This window comes from Erpetoichthys calabaricus, chromosome 3, assembly GCF_900747795.2.
Source record: "Erpetoichthys calabaricus chromosome 3, fErpCal1.3, whole genome shotgun sequence".
NCBI classification, from domain to species: Eukaryota; Metazoa; Chordata; class Cladistia; order Polypteriformes; family Polypteridae; genus Erpetoichthys; species Erpetoichthys calabaricus.
In genome coordinates, this window is record NC_041396.2 from 31,843,057 (window position 1) to 31,862,016 (window position 18,960).

The window sequence follows — 18,960 nt, forward strand, 5'->3', positions numbered from 1 at the left end:
AGCCTGGGTTATGATCCTACAAAGCCTATGAATAGATATCTCAATCCCTCATTCTTTAGAATCTAAGAGCCTCTGGTGACTGGTAGTGTCAGCAAACAACAAAGCAGTTTCAGTGAGATGATACCCAAACTTTATTTCAATCTAAGCTAATGTTTATTTCCAGAGAAACTGGGCATATCAAACACTAGAAGTTAAAACAGAATTAAAACATACAACCTGATCGATTTAAATCAGTGTCCCATCAGTAAAACCAATAGAGATGTCTGCGTAAATTGAGATTTCTTTCTTATTAATCAAGTTAAAGTACTCTTTTAAAGTGCCTGCCATTGCATACCCCTTTTTCTCTTGACATTTGTCTTCATTGGGGTGCATTTTCATTTTTTTTTAGGTTGTACTGATACTTTAATCCTCTGAAAGCATGATTTCAAACTGTCTCTGTCACATATCTTCTAGGCCCTCTGTCTCATACCAAAACACTATGTCTATTGTACTCTCAAAACCTCTTCTTTTATAAAGTTCCTTAGTAGCTGATCATGAAAAATTGGCAATAGTTGCTGAAATAGTTGCTGAAATTAGATAAATGATCATTTCCAATGGTCTTGAAACTTGTCAGTGAAACTATTTTTAGCTAAATGTGATAACTTCATGACGGCAAGGTCCCAAGTGCCTATTTCATATCTTCTTACAAGTGTGTACACTCTGGTTAGTTTATCTGAGCTTAAATCTTACACATTCTATTAGTTTTTATATTATATTAGTATTTACTTTTAAAATTGTATGTTTTGCAATATTCTGGAATTTATTTGCATGCATTGATCTTCGCGAAGTCAATGGAGGCTCTGATCAGGGTTCTCGAGAGACTGAGTGAGGAGTCTGAGTGTCTGGGCTTGCGAGTGTCCTGGATAAAAACCAAGATCCAGGCCTATAATGAGCTCTTGGGCACATCCATCAGCAGTGTGTCTGTCTGCGGAGAGAGTGTCGACCTTGTTGAGAGGTTTACTTATGTACGGCAATGACATTCATGTCTATGGTGACACTTTCTATGAAGTCAGTAGATGGATTGAGAGAGCATGGGGGGTCATGAGGTCGCTGGAAAGGGGTGTGTGGTGCTCCTGATATCTATGCAAAAGGACAAAGGTCCAAGTCTTTAGAGTCCTGGTGCTTCCTGTTTTGCTATATGGTTGTGAGACATGGACGCTATCCAGTGAACTGAGACGAAGACTGGACTCCTTTGGTACTATGCTTTTCGGAGAATCCTTGGGTACCGCTGGTTTGACATTGTGTCAAATGAATGGTTGCTCACGGAGTCCCAAATGAGGTACATTACCTGCATTGTAAGGGACCGTCAGTTACGGCACTATGGTCATGTGGCACGTTTCCCCGAGGGTGATCCGGCTCATTAGATCCTCATTGTTGGGGACCCGAGTGGCTGGACCAGGCCAAGGGGTCGACCACATAACACGTTGCTGCGGCAGATAGAAGGTTATTTCTGAATGGTGGTACTGGACTGCGTGTCTACCTGAGGGGTTGCCAACTGGAACTGGCAAGATGTAGAAGAGGCCTGAGTTGCCTCGAAAGCTTGCATATTATAATCTTTTTAGTTAGCCAATAAAAGGTGTCATTTTGATTTACAAACTGTGAAAAGCACAATTTTGTCACCCAACCTACGTCACCAACCTTTCTGCCAATGCAGATATTTCATGTTGCTTAGCACTTGTTTTTATTTATTTTTTTGCATGTGTGACTTTTTCAGCTACAGTGCAGTTCCTAGGCATACTAATTTATACGTCTTGATGGAAATTCTCTATCCTCCCCTTGAATCTCTACATAAACTTTAATCTTTTCATCTGATCTTCTGGACGTCTTCCACATTAAAACCCCCTCCAACACATACAATATTCTGTTTGATAGCTTAAACCACTTACAGCTAATTTTCTTAAAATAACTACCAAAAACAGCAGAGGCAAGCAAAAGACAGCAAATGCAGAAGCTGAGCTGAGGCCCAGCATGAAGGCTGTAAATTCTGTACCTTAGATATATGAGGAAGGACAAACCATTCAGAGCTGTCACAAACAAGTCTTTGGTGGTGATGAGAACCTGTGCGATCAATTCAAATAAATGAATGGAGACTCCAGTGGGGCAGGCTGTATAATAAGTAAGACGACCAATGAATGGCAGATACACTTAGTGAAGTAAAGCCCACTACAGACACCAGATCTTTGGCTTTCTGTTGTAGATGACTCCTGAATTTCTTTTCTTCAAATAGTGACTAGGCTGTTTTATTGTCTTTTTACAGGAAACATCTGGGATATTCTGCGCTGGATCCTCATGCCTGTTATGCTGGTTGTCACAATCGCTGTCACAATCTGGACAAGCAGTGAGTATCATGTTGACCTATTTTATGTGTACAAAATGTGCACAAATAAACCTCATCTGCTGGCATAGACATTTGCTGTCCATGGTGAGGAAAAGAAACTGGTCAGATGTAAACTCCTCTCAGTAGGATTAAGCTGTCCAGGTAAAAGGCAGCATGAAAGTCACAAGAATGACAAATTTGTATGTCCAGATGATGCTATAAAAGTGTTGGCTATGTAAGGTCAAAAAGTTGATGTTACCAGTGAGCAGTACAGATATATGTGCAACAGACACGTAGTGTGTCAGACTGTATGTCCTTGTGGTCAGGAAGCTCCACACTTTGACAGTTGAGTGCTAGCCATAAGTAGCATGTCATTTGGAAATTCTAATTTGATTGTAAATTCAATTTGCTTTCTTTATTGCAGGAATCAACAGAGTAGAGGAGGTAAGTGGAGCCATCTTGTCTTCAGCAATATTGTGTACAGTAGACTTGGCAGTGGACCTGCAATCACTTCTGAAGAGTAATTGAGGTTTATCTCATAATATGGTGGTTGAATCACTTAGAGAAGCTAGAATATACTGCACAGCGGTGTCAAATTACAGTACAATACAATTTATTTTTATATAGCCTAAAATCACACAAGAAGTGCCGCAATGGGCTTTAACAGGCCCTGCCTTTTGACAGCCCCCCCCCCCCCAGCCTTGACTCTCTAAGAAGACAAGGAAAAACTCCCAAAAAAACCCATGTAGGGAAAAAATGGAAGAAACCTTGGGAAAGGCAGTTCAAAGAGAGACCCCTTTCCAGGTAGGCTGGGCGTACAGTGGGTGTCAAAAAGAACACACAGAACAGAACAAATCGTCAATACAGTATAAAATTTAAAAAATTTTACAAGTACGGAGCAGGATTTAACAGTAGATGATATCACATAGGCGGCACAGTGGCGCAGTAGGTAGCGCTGCTGCCTCGCAGTTGGGAGACCTGAAGACCTGGGTTCACTTCCCGAGTCCTCCCTGCGTGGAGTTTGCATGTTCTCCCCGTGTCTGCGTGAGTTTCCTCCGGGCGCTCTGGTTTTCTCCCACAGTCCAAAGACATGCAAATTAGGTGGATTGGCGATTCTAAATCAGTCCTAGTGTGTGCTTGGTGTGTGGGTGTGTTTGTATGTGTCCTGTGGTGGTTTGACACCCTGCCCAGGATTGGTTCCTGCCTTGTGCCCTGTGTTGGCTGGGATTGGCTCCAGCAGACCCCCTTGACCTTGTGTTCAGATTCAGCGGGTTGGAAAATGGATGGATGGATGGATGATATCACATAATATAATTTGGAGACCTCATCCATCAACCTGCCTCCCCCATTTGACCATTCCACAGCTGAAACAGCACTGGGCAATTGCTGTCACCACACTTGTGTACCTGAGATCCGTATATAGAATAAGGGTGTAGTCACACTGGTAATTCATTCCGTGCCTGAGCTTGTTTGTCTGCATGCAGTGTAATTCATTTGACTAGTGTGATTGCCCCATGCTGGACCAACTGTATCACGCCTTGCCCCTCTTGGAAGAGGTGGGCTCGAGCACGGTTCAGTAGCATTCGGGTTAAGTGTGATTGCTAAATGTGCCGGAGCACAGAAAAACGACGTGACGTTAATAATGCGACAAGTGCAATTCTCATTTCATTCAATATGTTTTGAGTTAAAAACAGGTTTTCATTCTCACCTTACATATGAATGTGAATTGTAGTTGTCAAGAAAAGCTGCAAATTCCTCCCATAACATCATTTGTCTCTGTAAAAATCTTCTCATATGTGCAGCATGATTAACAGCAAAACACTGAGTGGCACACTCAATAAATCTATAAGAGGGTAAAGCGTTATCCTGCACTACATGACTCCGAAACACCCACAAACTAAGTAAAATCACTTTGACATGCATGCTGACACTCCGTGTTTGGATCTAGTTTTGGCTTTGTTATATATATGTGCACTGTGTTATTATTGAATTACAGGGTTCGATTATGCAGCCATGTGCTGTAGGTTAAGGTTGATCTAAGACAGAAAATCCCAGGGCAAGAAACAGATCTAATGCCATCAGATTCACCATTTTATTTTGTAACATCAAAGCAAACATTAGGCAGAACATCTTTGCCATATTGAACAGTGAGGTAGACTGAACCCATCAGGGAGATCTGAGAGTCCCCATAACAACTGGCAGTAGTGGTAGGTGGAGACAAGACCATAGAACTGAAAAACTGTTTATATGTGCGTATATTTAAGGGGTACATAGTAGCACCAGTGTGCAACAAGGGGGAAATGTTCACAACATTTAAACTGACTATGCATGACTTGAAAGCTGCTGGTCCTGAAATCACATTGTGTACTATACTTGCAGTCTGTCCGTGTGTACTAATTGGAAAAGAATGACATACCTTAGCAAAGCGGTTCAGTTTACCATAGCTGTGACAGGTCTGACCGTGTGCAGGGCAGCTTTGAGCTCTGGCCGTGTGTGATCGTGATCCATAGTTTCCACAGCGCTGCTGAAGTTGTCCTAAACGCCTGCACTGCACAAACTGCCCTGTCTGTTCTCTGTCTTCGGATGACGCGGAATTGTCCATCTATCTATCTATCTGAGAGTGCTGCGCGTAACTGTCTGATGCCGAGACAGAAGCAAAGCGTTTCGAAATCTCCGCCGTACGAACAGCCGCAGATTCCACACTGAATGCCATTGTGACTGCATTTGGTCAAATCAACCTTTTCAAGCAAAAGCCTTTCGCAAACTTTATCATTGCTAGTGCATTCGATTAGCTGGTCGCGGATTATCTTCTCTTGTAATACCCCGAACTTGCATGAGCTAGCTAGTCCTCTTAAGTTTGTGACATACTGTTGCACAGTCTCACCTGGAAGCTGATGGCGCTGTCTGAAAGTAAATCTCTGTAGTAGAGCACTTTGTGGGGCAGAAAAGTGGGCATTCAAAAGTGTAACTGCAGTATTGTATGTGTCAGCTGGTCCCAAAGTTCCAAGCACTCATTGCCCTCTCGCTTCCAAGCAATGAACTAGTAGCGCCCCTTTGCGTGGGGCCGAAACATCCCCAAGCCCCAAGGCAGTGAGATAGACTTCAAAAGATTGTAGCCAAAGAGTCCACGGAATCAGAGGCTTACCGGGTAAAGGTAGGAAGGGAGGCGGTGGTGAAAGAGAAAACTTGGCCATTCTCGTCGCCAAATTTTATATCTAAAAGAGAGACGCTGTCAGCTGGTAAGTGCAACACCCAAAAAACCCTTTTTTATTGTTTTTTTTAATACTTCTCAGATCACGATGGCGCAGTGGTAGCACTGCTGCCTCGCAGTTAGGAGACCCGGGTTTGCTTCCTGGGTCCTCCCTGCGTGGAGTTTGCATGTTCTCTCCGTGTCTGCGTGGGTTTCCTCCGGGTGCTCCAGTTTCCTCCCACAGTCCAAAGACATGCTGGTTAGGTGCATTGGCGATCCTAAATTGCCCGTAGTGTGTGCTTGGTGTGTGTGTGTGTGCCCTACGGTGGGCTGGCTCCCTGCCCAGGGTTTGTTCCTGCCCTGTGCTGGCTCCAGCAGACCCCCCGTGACCCTGTGTTAGGATATGGCGGGTTGGACTTCTCAGACCAGAGCAATCAAGCTCATGTCACAAAAAGCAGACCTACAGCACATGGCTGCGTAATGGAATCCTGTAATTCAATAATAACACAGTACACATATATAATAACAGACTTTACACTAAGTCACATGGTCATGATGAAAACTTACTCGGGCCAAGAACATCAAGCACAATGAAAGTGCAGGCCAGTGGGAGAGTAGTGAGAGGTGACAGTCCTAGTCACCTAGTGTGGCTAGTGTGAGTACACCCTAAGAGGGTGGTCTCAGCTCATATCCTATTGTTCCAGAGAACCCAGTACAGAACATGACTCAGAGGACAGAGAGCTGACTGTTCAGACCCTACCATAGCAGGGATGCCAAAACAGAATATCTCCGAGAAGATGGAGGTCTGACTAATCCTGTGTCATCTTAACAGCATCATAGACCTCCTGATTGACTGACAAAGGGTTACTGAAGTATTCTCGAGCCCATGTCATGATATGCACTATAGATGCATGACAGGATTCAAGACAGTGACATCTAATGGATCAGAGGTCACCTTCATTCACAAGTGGTTTTCAGCCTTACCACTTATGCACCAGGATTGGACTGGACTTCTTGAATCTTTTAATTATATTGTGCTCTGTAGAGTATGAAATGCTCAAAATCCTACTGATTTGTCTTTGGGCAAAGTTGTTCTCAAAATGCTTACATATCTGTTGGTCAATTGGCAAATTTCGACCCATCTTTGTTCTTGAAGGACTAAGCCTGTTTGGCAGGCACTTCATGTACTAGAACATGATCGCCTCACTTGTTTAACCCCACCTTGTTATTTTAACTTGTCACCTCGTTATTAGTCCTAAACTACCCCACGCCAACTTTTTGGAACGTGTTGCTGGTTTCAGTTTAAGAATAAAAGAATATCTTGAAAACTCTATTCTGTTTATTAAGTTAAACATGAAATTCCTTGTCGTTGTACTATTTCTGTTTGAATGCAGTTCAATTTAAATTTACAAATCACTTTTTCTTTTTAATAGCATTTTGTACATCGTTCCAACTTTTTTGAAATTGCGGTTGTACAGTGCATACATATGTAATAAATTGGCATAAAGCAGCTCATACAAGTGCTAAAGCAAATAGAGCATCTACCCCTGATTCAGGACTCAGGGTCTCTCTTTCTTTTATGATCAGACAGCAGTTAACCACATTTAAAAGAGATTTAAATTCATCAACCAACATACAGAGGTGGTAGGAAATGAGAAGCAGTCCCCTGAGTTGTGCCAGTAAATATCACCACGAAAGTGACATGCGCAGAAGGGGCATTCTTTCAATGTGGTTACTTTTCGGTCACGATGCAGACATTGGGCTTACTTTAACTTTGACTATTTACTTTGTAAATGCAACATGAAAATTTTAAGAAAATATTCCAAAATTATTAGGAAATACGTAAAAGCCTAGACATGTGTTTCGAGATAAGCTAGTTACACTCTTCAAGAGTAAATATATTCTCCATCGTAAAGTGAAATGAAATTCACCTGATACATCTACCGTCTAAACGAAACTGAAGTGCACCACTGGATACTCTCACTGGAGCTTGCCATCTTCTGAAGAGTCGCCTTGATGAAATGCATTGTTTCTATTGCAGCAGTGCACAACTTTATGTATTCTTCTAGTTATTAGATAATGGGCTTTCTTCTGTTCAAGAGCTGTGTTTGATAAAAAAACAACATACTTATTGCAGAGCAAATTGCAGCTGTTGTTGACCCTCCAAGATGATTTTCCAGGGGAAATAATTGTTTGTGCCAACTGGAAAGTGTCCACGAGTCCATTATGGTTCTCTTGAAATGCTTGCTGTGTAAAGTGCATCTGAGCTAACTGGAGGCTGAAATAGATTAACTAAAGTCACTAAAGTATACACAGTGCCTGAAATGAAGTTGTTGACTGGTTTTCTGAGCTGGATCGAATTTCAGGTTCATCAACCATTATTTCACGTGCAGTATGGGAGGACCTGTGATGCCCATCAGTCTACACTCAATAACCTATAATAACAAAGTGAAAACATATTTTCAAAAAGGTTTTAATTTTTTTTTTATTAAAAATTAAAATCTGTCATTCAGACCCATTTAATCACATTTACTAAGCATGTACAGTGGTGTGAAAAACTATTTGCCCCCTTCCTGATTTCTTATTCTTTTGCATGTTTGTCACACAAAATGTTTCTGATCATCAAACACATTTAACCATTAGTCAAATATAACACAAGTAAACACAAAATGCAGTTTGTAAATGGTGGTTTTTATTATTTAGGGAGAAAAAAAAAATCCAAACCTACATGGCCCTGTGTGAAAAAGTAATTGCCCCCTGAACCTAATAACTGGTTGGGCCACCCTTAGCAGCAATAACTGCAATCAAGCGTTTGCGATAACTTGCAATGAGTCTCTTACAGCGCTCTGGAGGAATTTTGGCCCACTCATCTTTGCAAAATTGTTGTAATTCAGCTTTATTTGAGGGTTTTCTAGCATGAACCGCCTTTTTAAGGTCATGCTATAGCATCTCAATTGGATTCAGGTCAGGACTTTGACTAGGCCACTCCAAAGTCTTCATTTTGTTTTTCTTCGGCCATTCAGAGGTGGATTTGCTGGTGTGTTTTGGGTCATTGTCCTGTTGCAGCACCCAAGATCGCTTCAGCTTGAGTTGACGAACAGATGGCCGGACATTCTCCTTCAGGATTTTTTGGTAGACAGTAGAATTCATGGTTCCATCTATCACAGCAAGCCTTCCAGGTCCTGAAGCAGCAAAACAACCCCAGACCATCACACTACCACCACCATATTTTACTGTTGGTATGATGTTCTTTTTCTGAAATGCTGTGTTCCTTTTACGCCAGATGTAACGGGACATTTGCCTTCCAAAAAGTTCAACTTTTGACTCATCAGTCCACAAGGTATTTTCCCAAAAGTCTTGGCAATCATTGAGATGTTTCTTAGCAAAATTGAGACGAGCCCTAATGTTCTTTTTGCTTAACAGTGGTTTGCGTCTTGGAAATCTGCCATGCAGGCCGTTTTTGCCCAGTCTCTTTCTTATGGTGGAGTCGTGAACACTGACCTTAATTGAGGCAAGTGAGGCCTGCAGTTCTTTAGACGTTGTCCTGGTGTCTTTTGTGACCTCTCGGATGAGTCGTCTCTGCGCTCCTGGGGTAAGTTTGGTCGGCCGGCCACTCCTGGGAAAGTTCACCACTGTTCCATGTTTTTGCCATTTGTGGATAATGGCTCTCACTGTGGTTCGCTGGAGTCCCAAAGCTTTAGAAATGGCTTTATAACCTTTACCAGACTGATAGATCTCAATTACTTCTGTTCTCATTTGTTCCTGAATTTCTTTGGATCTTGGCATGATGTCTAGCTTTTGAGGTGCTTTTGGTCTACTTCTCTGTGTCAGGCAGCTCCTATTTAAGTGATTTCTTGATTGAAACAGGTGTGGCAGTAATCAGGCCTGGGGGTGGCTACGGAAATTGAACTCAGGTGTGATACACCACAGTTAGGTTATTTTTTAACAAGGGGGCAATTACTTTTTCACACAGGGCCATGTAGGTTTGGATTTTTTTTCTCCCTAAATAATAAAAACCATCATTTAAAAACTGCATTTTGTGTTTACTTGTGTTATATTTGACTAATGGTTAAATGTGTTTGATGATCAGAAACATTTTGTGTGACAAACATGCAAAAGAATAAGAAATCAGGAAGGGGGCAAATAGTTTTTCACACCACTGTATGTGGGCATTGAAGATACAAGCGCAGCCTGATTTGCAGTTTATGTACAGTGGATTCAGAAAGTATTTAGGCCCTAAAACTTTTACCAGCATCATAGACCCCCTGGGAAAAGTAGTGTGCTGGGGCCCCTGTTTTAATAGCAAAACAGAAATGTACACAGACGTCAGAAATATCATGGGCCCCTATGCTCCTTATATGAAGTCGTCGACTGTTTTTTCCGAGCTGGCTCGAATTTCATCGACTGTCGTTTCACGTGCAGTATGGGAGGAGCTGTGATGCCCGATTTCATCTTACAACTTACATCCAAAACTGTTAAGATGCTGCATAAAATGTTAACAAAAACAGAATGTGATGATTTGGAAATCATTTAACCCCATATTTAATTTAAAATAGAAGAAGTCAACATGTCAAATTGAGAAATTGTATTGTTTTTTTTGAAAAATATATGCTAATTTTGAATTTGACACCAACAACATATTTAAAAAATATTGGAACGAAACTAGGGAATCCATTCCCAGACGGGTTTATCCATTTCCGGGAATTTGGGAATCCCGCATTTCATTCCCGGGAATCCCAGGCTCACATCTCACATGTGAACGGTTTTAGAACAACTGACACTTATTTTTAATAAAACTACTGCAATATGTTGACACAAATAAAAGACTAACCTTATCTACAAGCAGTTCTTGCTGTCATATAAGTACACGTATCTAGTTAGTTGCGGTAATAAGAGTGTAGAAAGCACAACGTGTCCAGTGTGCGGTCGTCCAGGCGAGAGCGCACCTTCATGCAGAGTCTTTCAGATGTAAAGATGGGGATGGGTCCACCACTCTGTGAAAAGCTGCATGGACAAATACCGTAGTGCAAAAAATGTATGAATAATGTACCTTGATGTAAAATTGGAAAGAATTTGAGGATTTCATCATCTATGGTACATAATATTATTAAAAGATTGAGAGAATCTGGAGAAACACAAGGGTACAGACTGAAGACTAATATTGAATAGTCATGATCTTCAGGCCCTCGGTTGGCACTGCATTAATAACAGAGATGATTCAGTAGTGGAAATTAAGAACACTTCCATTGTCCATGAACACAGTTTGTTGCTGCATCCATGAATGCAAGTTAAAACACTACCATGGAAAGAAGAAGCCATATATAAACAAGATTCAGAAACACTGCTGCCTTCCCTGGGCCTAGCTCATTTAAGATGGACTGAGGCAAAGTGAAAACTGTCTTGTGGAAATCATGGATGCTGTGTCCTCTGGGCTAAAGAGGACGAGGACCACTTGACTTGTTATTAGCACACAGTTCAAAAGCTAGAATTCATAATGGTATGGGGGTGCATTAGTGCACATGGCAAGGGTAGCTTTCACACCTGGGAAAGCACCATTAATGCAGAGCGATATACAAGTACTGTACACAGGTTTTGGGGAAATATATGCTGCCATCCAGACGATGTCTTTTTCAGGGAAGCACATATTAACAAGAGCATGGCTCTGAAATAAAAGAGTCCAGGTGCTAAGATGGCCTGTCTGTAGTCCAGACTTATTACCCATTGAAAACATTTGGCAAATTATGAAACGAAAAATCTGACAAAAGAGACCCTGAACTTTTAAACAGCTGAATTCCTGTATCAGGCACAAATGGGACAATATTTCACAAAACTATAGCAACTGGTCTCCTCAGTAGTCAGACATTTACAGAATGTCGTTAAAGGAAAAGGTAATGCAACACAATGGTATGCAGGCCCCTGTCCCAACTTTTTTGAAACATGCTGCTGGCATCAAATTCAAAATAAAGATATTTTTCAAAAAAACAATAACATTTCTCACTTTCAGCATTTGATCTGTTGCCTTTGTACTACTTTCAATTAAATGTAGGATTTGCCTGATTCATAAATTATTGTATTCTGTTTACTTTCTCACTTATGAAGTATAGGGAAAGTACTGGAATACTCCAAAAATTCAATTTCGAGATTTTGATGAATGTCGACATTTTAGACCTCTCCTGAGTTTGAAAATACCATTTTTGGAATTATGTCTGTGTGTCTGTCTCCGTATCGGCTACCAAGAATTGACCATTCACAACCTGGTTCGGCTACCAAGAATTGGCCAATGATGGCTCAGTCGACTACCAAGAATTGGCGAATCACGGCTCGTGTTGGCTACCAAAACTCTGAAAGGATGGGCCAGCCTCATGTCAGTTAATGTATTCTGCAAAAGCTTGTTCGAGTCTGCACACAGACGCTTTGCGATTTGTGTTTCATTTTGAACTTTTTAAAAATGTTACTCACGAGTGTCAGTTTGTGCAGATATATTTACATTCACTTACACATTTTTTGAATGATTTTTTAACCATTCTTGGTGCAGTTTATTACATTTATTAAATATGTGTGCAAAACATGTAAAGACAGATATAATAATGTATAAATATAATAAACATTGAATTGTATAATCATAGTTTCATTTTTTATACTTAACACTAATTTCACAAATCGTTCATATCAATTATATATATATATAATATTATAATATTCATATATTACTTCCCAAATTTTATAAATACATACAAACACAAGGCTGTGAACTATTATTTAGTAATTCTTATTGTGCTTTCATTTTTATTGTACCCCTCTTGATTATCTGTGCGGCCATCTGAGACCATGGTAAAGGTACTATATAAGTAAGTGAAATGCGTTATTATTTGTTAGGTCCATACATATTTGGACAGAGACAACTTTTTTCTAATTTTGGTTCTGTACATTACCACAATGCATTATAATTTAAACAACTCAGATGCAGTTGAAGTGCAGACTTCCAGCTTTAATTCAGTGGGGTGAACAAAACGATTGCATAAAAATGTGAGGCAACTAAAGCATTTTTTGAACACAATCCCTTCATTTCAGGGGCTCAAAAGTAATTGGACAAATTAAGTAACTGGAAATAAAATGTTCATTTCTAATACTTGGTTGAAAACCCTTTGCTGGCAATGACAGCCTGAAGTCCTGAACTCATGGACATGAGTTCAATAGAATTTGCAGGCAGTTTGTTTAATTGTGATTTTAACTATGCTTGTTGTCCATATGTTACTTAACAAATCAATCATTCATTAAACAGTTTTTGTTTAATCAAAAAATAAAAATAAACAACTAAATCTGCAAAGTAGAATTCAAAGCACCGTTCGTCGAAGAGAAAGTTTAAAAAAATATATATCTTAGAGATATATTCTTTCACTCAGCAATGTGCCATGAGCGGGATTCGAACCCTGATCCCTGCAATAATTTCTGGTAGATTGTCTCTCAAGAATCGCAGCTATACCTCAACTAATACGTGATATCCTTGGCGCAGTGGATAGCGCTGCTGCCTCACAGTTAGGAGACCTGGGGTTCACTTCCCGGGTCCTCCCGGTGTGGAGTTTGCATGTTCTCACTGTGTCTGCGTGGGTTTCCTCTGGGTGATCCGGTTTCTTCCCACTGTCCAAGGACATGCAGGTTAGGTGCATTGGCAATTCTAAAATTGTCCCGGGTGTGTGTGCGTACCCTGTGGTGGGCTGGCACCCTGCCCGGGGTTTGTTTCCTGCCTTGCGCCCTGTGTTTTGGCTCCAGCAGACCCCCCCGTGACCCTGTAGTTAGGATATAGTGGGTTGGATAATGGATGGATGGATGTTTTTAATAAACTTGCATGAATTCCTAAAATTGTGCTTTCGCTTTGTCATTCTGGAGTACTGAGTGTTGTTTGACGAGGGAAAATGAATTTAAGTAATTTTAGCACAAGCCTTCAACATAATAAAATGTGACAAAAGTGAAGGAGTCGGAATCCTTTCCGAAGGTACTGTAGTCCTGTATTGCAGCCCATAGGACAGACCCTTACCCTGCCATCGACTCTGTAAAACTGCTATTCGGAAGTGCATTTCAGGGTCATAGTTCTGACTCTCACCCTAATACAGCTAAAGGATCTGGGCTGGTAACTCAGAGGCTGCCAGTTCAAATCCTGGCAGTGACAGAAGAAATGCCACTCTGCTGGGCCTTTGAGTAAGACCCTTAACCTGCAATTGCTCCAGGGGCATCGTACAAATAGCTGACCATGCACTCTAACCTGAAAACTCTGGGTGTGTCTTTGGAGAGTAAGTTTGGGTGTGTGAAATATGACCACTTCCTATTACAAGAAATTACATTTGGCAAATAAAGGATTAAACAAATTTTGAAAATAGTCCTGTCTGTAGGGCCTGCAGTCTGCCTTGTATTTTAAAGTCATTTACTATGGAGTTGCTTTGGGGATACATTGTGTTATCTCACAACATTAATGCCTTTCTTCACAGTCCCCACTTCTTTATCTTTGATCACACTAACTTTTGTGATGCTCTGACGCAATTATGTTCTGAAATTTTAACAGAAGACAGCAGATCTCTATGAAGAATTTCCTCTCAATGCACCAAAAGGAGGAGCAGCATCCAATGTGAGTCAAGAGTAACCGGAAGCTAGATGGATGTCTTGTGCCAGTGACGGCGTCCTCAGAAGTCCGAGTGAGACATCGAGATGAAGTCAGCTCAGGCGCCTTTTGGTGGCCTAATCTTTTGTGCGTATTTGGCTTTGCTTCCACCAAATGTTCATCTCAGTGGTTAATGTGCAGGATCAAAGACTTGTTTTACCATTTTACGTGCTTTACTCTGCATGGGCCTCTTATATTCTGCTATTTAATTACAATTTTTTTCACATTTATTTATTTTGCTGACACTTTGGTATGGAGTGACTTTCAGATTATAGTGCTACTGTTGTCCCAATATTTCTGCAATTGACATACCAGCAACTTAAGCAAATTTCATTTGGACACACAAGTCACTGGTGCGGCTGAACTGGCAAACCTTGTGATTTACACTTTTAAACTTCCACCTTCACACGGAGGGTGAATTATCTGTCAGTTATACCTGCGTGAAACACCAACATGCTCTTTTATCTCTTTGTTTTATCCCTTTTGGCTTTCTAGAAGGTAGCACATGGTGATACAGCAATCAGCACTGCTGTATTAGGGTCCTGGCTTTAAATCCAGTGCTTGTGTGGAGTTTCTTTGTTTTCTCTGTATATATGTTGAGTTTCCTCTCAGATTTCAAAGACATCTCTGTTAGCCCCATGTTTTTGAGTGTGTGTTCCCTATAAATGTGAACTGCATTGTGCCCATTGCTGTAATGACTCTGACGCTTGTGAGTAAGTGGGATGGAGTGACTGTAAATGTACCAATTCGGTCCAGAAAGCAGAAAAATTTGACTTGCAGAAGAAGACCAAGTGCATCAAGCTGTTAGGGCAGTAGATGACTAGAAAACCTTGTACCTCTGCTCATGTGGTTAACACACTCCATAGCTGCAAGTATTAACTCTTTCCTCGAGTGACCTCGAGTGCTAACTCTTTAGTCAGCATTGAGAGGCCATTCTGTGATGAATGAACTGCATTTCATAAGGTGGTCTTACTGGTATCAGCAGCTAGTGATCATTGAGAATAGAGATTCTTGAGAGGACAGTCTGTGTGACAACATTGGAGAGATACAGGTGGCTTGCCATAATACATTGTGAGGGCTGTGCTGGACAATAGGTGCTCCTGTGACGCCTGTATCACAGACATTCATTTCAAAGCATTGGTTAACTTTTGTCCAGGTTTCTGCAGAACAGCCCAGCCCTTTATGGAAGGCTGTCCCTTCGTAGCACACCCCCACAGAACATTTTAGCCATTACTGTGTGTAACAGGCAGTAGAAGGCTGCCGGTTTCATACACCGCTGATCCTTACAAATTTAGGCACTGCTGCACCCTAGTGGCCACAGTTATTATCACACAACATTGAGCAGTTTTTGTAAAGCAGGGGTGTCCACCTCTGCAGTGGCTGCAGGTTTTCATGCTAACCCTTTTCCTAATCAGTGAGCAGATTTCACTGCTAATTAACTTATTTTCCCTTCATTTTAATAGCCCTGTTTTAAGGATTCAGTCCTCTGAATTTATTTGTTTCTTCATTAAATGGCAGCCAAACAGAAATGAGATGTGAAACAAGCCAACAGATGACCAGCTAAATTGGAACATCAAACTCCAGCCAATTTCACTCCAACCAGTTTCTTAGTGAGAAGCCAATTCTTACTGTTAATTAAAGTCATTATTGAATACCAGTAACGGCACACTGCTCGATAACATGCAGTGAAGACACTTGACTTGAGCATTCATCGTTTTCATCCTCTTTCTCTGTACATTTATCATTCGTTTGCTCAGACGTTGATGCACTTGCTGCTTCCTGAGCAGCTCTTCTTTTCTCCACCCTAGCAGCCTGCTTCTTCTCTTCTTCCGTCGGCATCTTTTTGCATTAAAACTGATTAAGTCAGTGTTTGTGTTGCAATTACTTAGTACATTTTCTGTAATTTTTCACTTAAGGTGGCACTTAAGTCTTAAATCATTCTTGAGAAAGACTGAAGATAAGAAGAGATATGAAGAGGTAGGAGAAGAGACCGCAAAGGTGTAGGGATGAGAACAGAGCCACTCTGCTGGCCGCTGCCGAGAGTTGATTCTACAATAAAACAAAAATAAAAAGTGGAATAACCTTGGAGGTCAATCATCACCCCACCGCGGATAGTAGACATCACATAGTATATGTGTACCAAATTTCAGGTCAATAGTTCAAACGGCTTGCAAGCTACAGCTGATTTAAAATCCTGGACATACAAACAAACAGCCACGGTAGCGTATTATATATAAAGATCATGACTTGATGCTGCTCTCATTCTGCCACAGCAGACTGTTGATTTTCTGTTTATTCCAAGACCACCGTCAAGATGTTTTGGTGACCTGAGCAGATTAGCATAACCGAGACCTTCACCTTTCTTTATGTTCAGGTTAGCTAGTCACGTGGTGGCTTGTTTTGTGCCTCATTTTTATTTGGCTGCTTATTAAGGAAAAAGAAACAACTAATTTGTAATTGCACCTCTGAATGATTCTGTAATGTGGCTCATTATACTCTGGAAAAATCCACCTTCTATACAGCACTGGAATTGGGTGAGGGACTGATAAGCACACTCTGAGTGCAGAAGGCTGTACGCTTTTATAAAGAACTAAAATAAAGGTACAACAAAATCTCAAAAAAAAAAAGTGAATAATGATATATGATGTGACTTGTTTCTTCTGTGTGAAGCACAGAGTGGCAAAGTCCAAGTCTTAATTAAATAAGTGGTTTATTAAATGAAAACGCATGTGTGAGAGTGATCAGGAACTTAAAAACATAACAAAGCAAACAGAAAACAGACCCTGGCTACTGCCCTTGGCCTAGCTATACCAATTCAGGTAATCCTGGTTATTGTGGTGGGCTGGCTTGCCCACTTTCCCACTGCCTCAAGCTACTAATACAACACTCTGGCCACATCACCTCCTCCCTAACCTAATCATTTTCTGTGCTGCTGATTGGCTCAAGCAAAATGGATTTTTTTTAAATCATGTGACACAAAATGGCTGCCCACAGGACGCTGTTAGCAGCTGCCTGAGTAGCACAGACCGATAACCTTCTACAATTTTTCACTGCATCTTTAATGTATAAATTTGGATTCTTTTTTTAAAAATCTAACAAACACACCATTAAACATAATTTAAAACAATCAAAATGTATTTATTTAATAAAAAATAAGTATTCACATTCAAGTCCATTTATGATTTTTATTTACTGCTAGCAACAAGAGGTGGAGGGTGCTGTAGCCCCCCGTAGCGGAGAAAACACCACTACATGGCTGTACACACAAGTGGCCAATTAGGAAAGCATACCACTTACTTTGATGACACCCTCAGCGAGACATTCATCTGTAAGTACGTCCATTCACTTTTGTACCTGTCTAATCTCGTTCAAACATTCAATTGATACGTTTCTTATATATTGCAATGTCCAATGATTTAGCAATGACATACGGAAAAAAAAAATAGAAGGGTCCAATTCAAAACTCTTGACTTACAGATTCCTGCAGGACTCTGCACTTCAGTACAATACAATACAATTTATTTTTTGCATAGCCCAAACTCACACAAGAAGTGCCGCAATGGGCTTTAACAGGCCCTGCCTCTTGACAGCCCCCAGCCTTGACTCTCTAAGAAGACAAGAAAAAACTCCCAAAACAAACCCTTGTAGGGAAAAAAATGGAAGAAACCTTGGGAAAGGCAGTTCAAAGAGAGACCCCTGTCCAGGTAAGTTGGGCGTGCAGTGGGTGTCAAAAAGAAGGGGGTCAGTACAATGCAGTACAATTCACAGAACAGAACAAATCCTCAATACAGTATAACAAAAATTTTAGAAGTACGGAGTAGAATTTAACAGTAGATGATATCACATAATATGATTTTGGATTTGTTTAGAGTCCTGGAGACCTCAGCCATCAAGCTGCCTCCCCCATTTGGCCATTCCACAGTTGAAATAGCGCTAATCCGATGAAAGGACCCCTCTTTCCCACGATTCCTGCGATCCTCCATCAAGGATAACTTTACCTTAGGCAGGCAAAACAACTTGGCAGGTGGGCCAAGGCACCAAGTGCCACTCCAGTCTCTCCTTGTGTCCCCTTTGAAGATGTCTAGGTTCTGCTTCAGCCTTTCTCCTGACCTTTCCTTCTTCCTCCCAATGTGCAGAACTTAAATGATGCTTTCTAGTTGTCACTCCCAGACTACAGATTACGCTTCCCACAGCTGGCCAAAATGCTCCTAATCTGAGGATATTTGCCACTTGAAAATGCACCATACATGCAAGCCACCTTGGGACTGCTTAGACGTTTCACATCTCTGCTGACGTAAGCAACTGCAAAATACTGATTTTTTTATATGATAGTTCTTTTGTTTTATATATATTCTGGAGACTTACTTGTGTGCTGTATAGTAATTTTAATTTTGTTCTCTGTTGTTTATGACCTTTGTATGGTTTAATCACACAATATTGTATGTATTATAGGTTGATTTTGTAAGGCACCTGCTAAATAAAGTACAATAGCGAAACAGTAGCACAATTTGAATTAAAGCCTGACTGACTGGGACCTAATAGCCAGTGTTCTCATCATGGCTGTGCTAATTACAGGTAAGTATCAAAAGTGCAGTAATGACATGTGGTACGACATTAAAAAAAAATCTTCATATGAAGTGTATTGCTATGGATTCACATCACAAAGAATCTCAGTTCGAAATGGGGAACTGCTGATGTTTAGCCGAGAACCTACACCATCAGGCTTCGAATCAGACTCATTGTATTGTGAGCTAAATAGAA

At 40.9% G+C, this 18,960-nt stretch overlaps 1 protein-coding gene across 1 annotated transcript in view; it reads left to right on the forward strand.

The window, feature by feature from the left end:
• si:ch211-102c2.4 (uncharacterized protein LOC568178 homolog) overlaps positions 1-18,700 on the forward strand; it is a 47,682-nt gene extending 28,982 nt beyond the window's left edge. Inside the window, exons 3-6 of the mRNA XM_051924522.1 lie at positions 2,297-2,377; positions 2,781-2,800; positions 14,104-17,700; positions 18,253-18,700. Of these exons, the coding sequence (XP_051780482.1) occupies positions 2,297-2,377; positions 2,781-2,800; positions 14,104-14,181 (179 nt within the window). The 3' untranslated portion in view covers positions 14,182-17,700; positions 18,253-18,700. The remainder of the gene's footprint in view (positions 1-2,296; positions 2,378-2,780; positions 2,801-14,103; positions 17,701-18,252) is intronic.
• Positions 18,701-18,960: the final 260 nt, after the last annotated feature.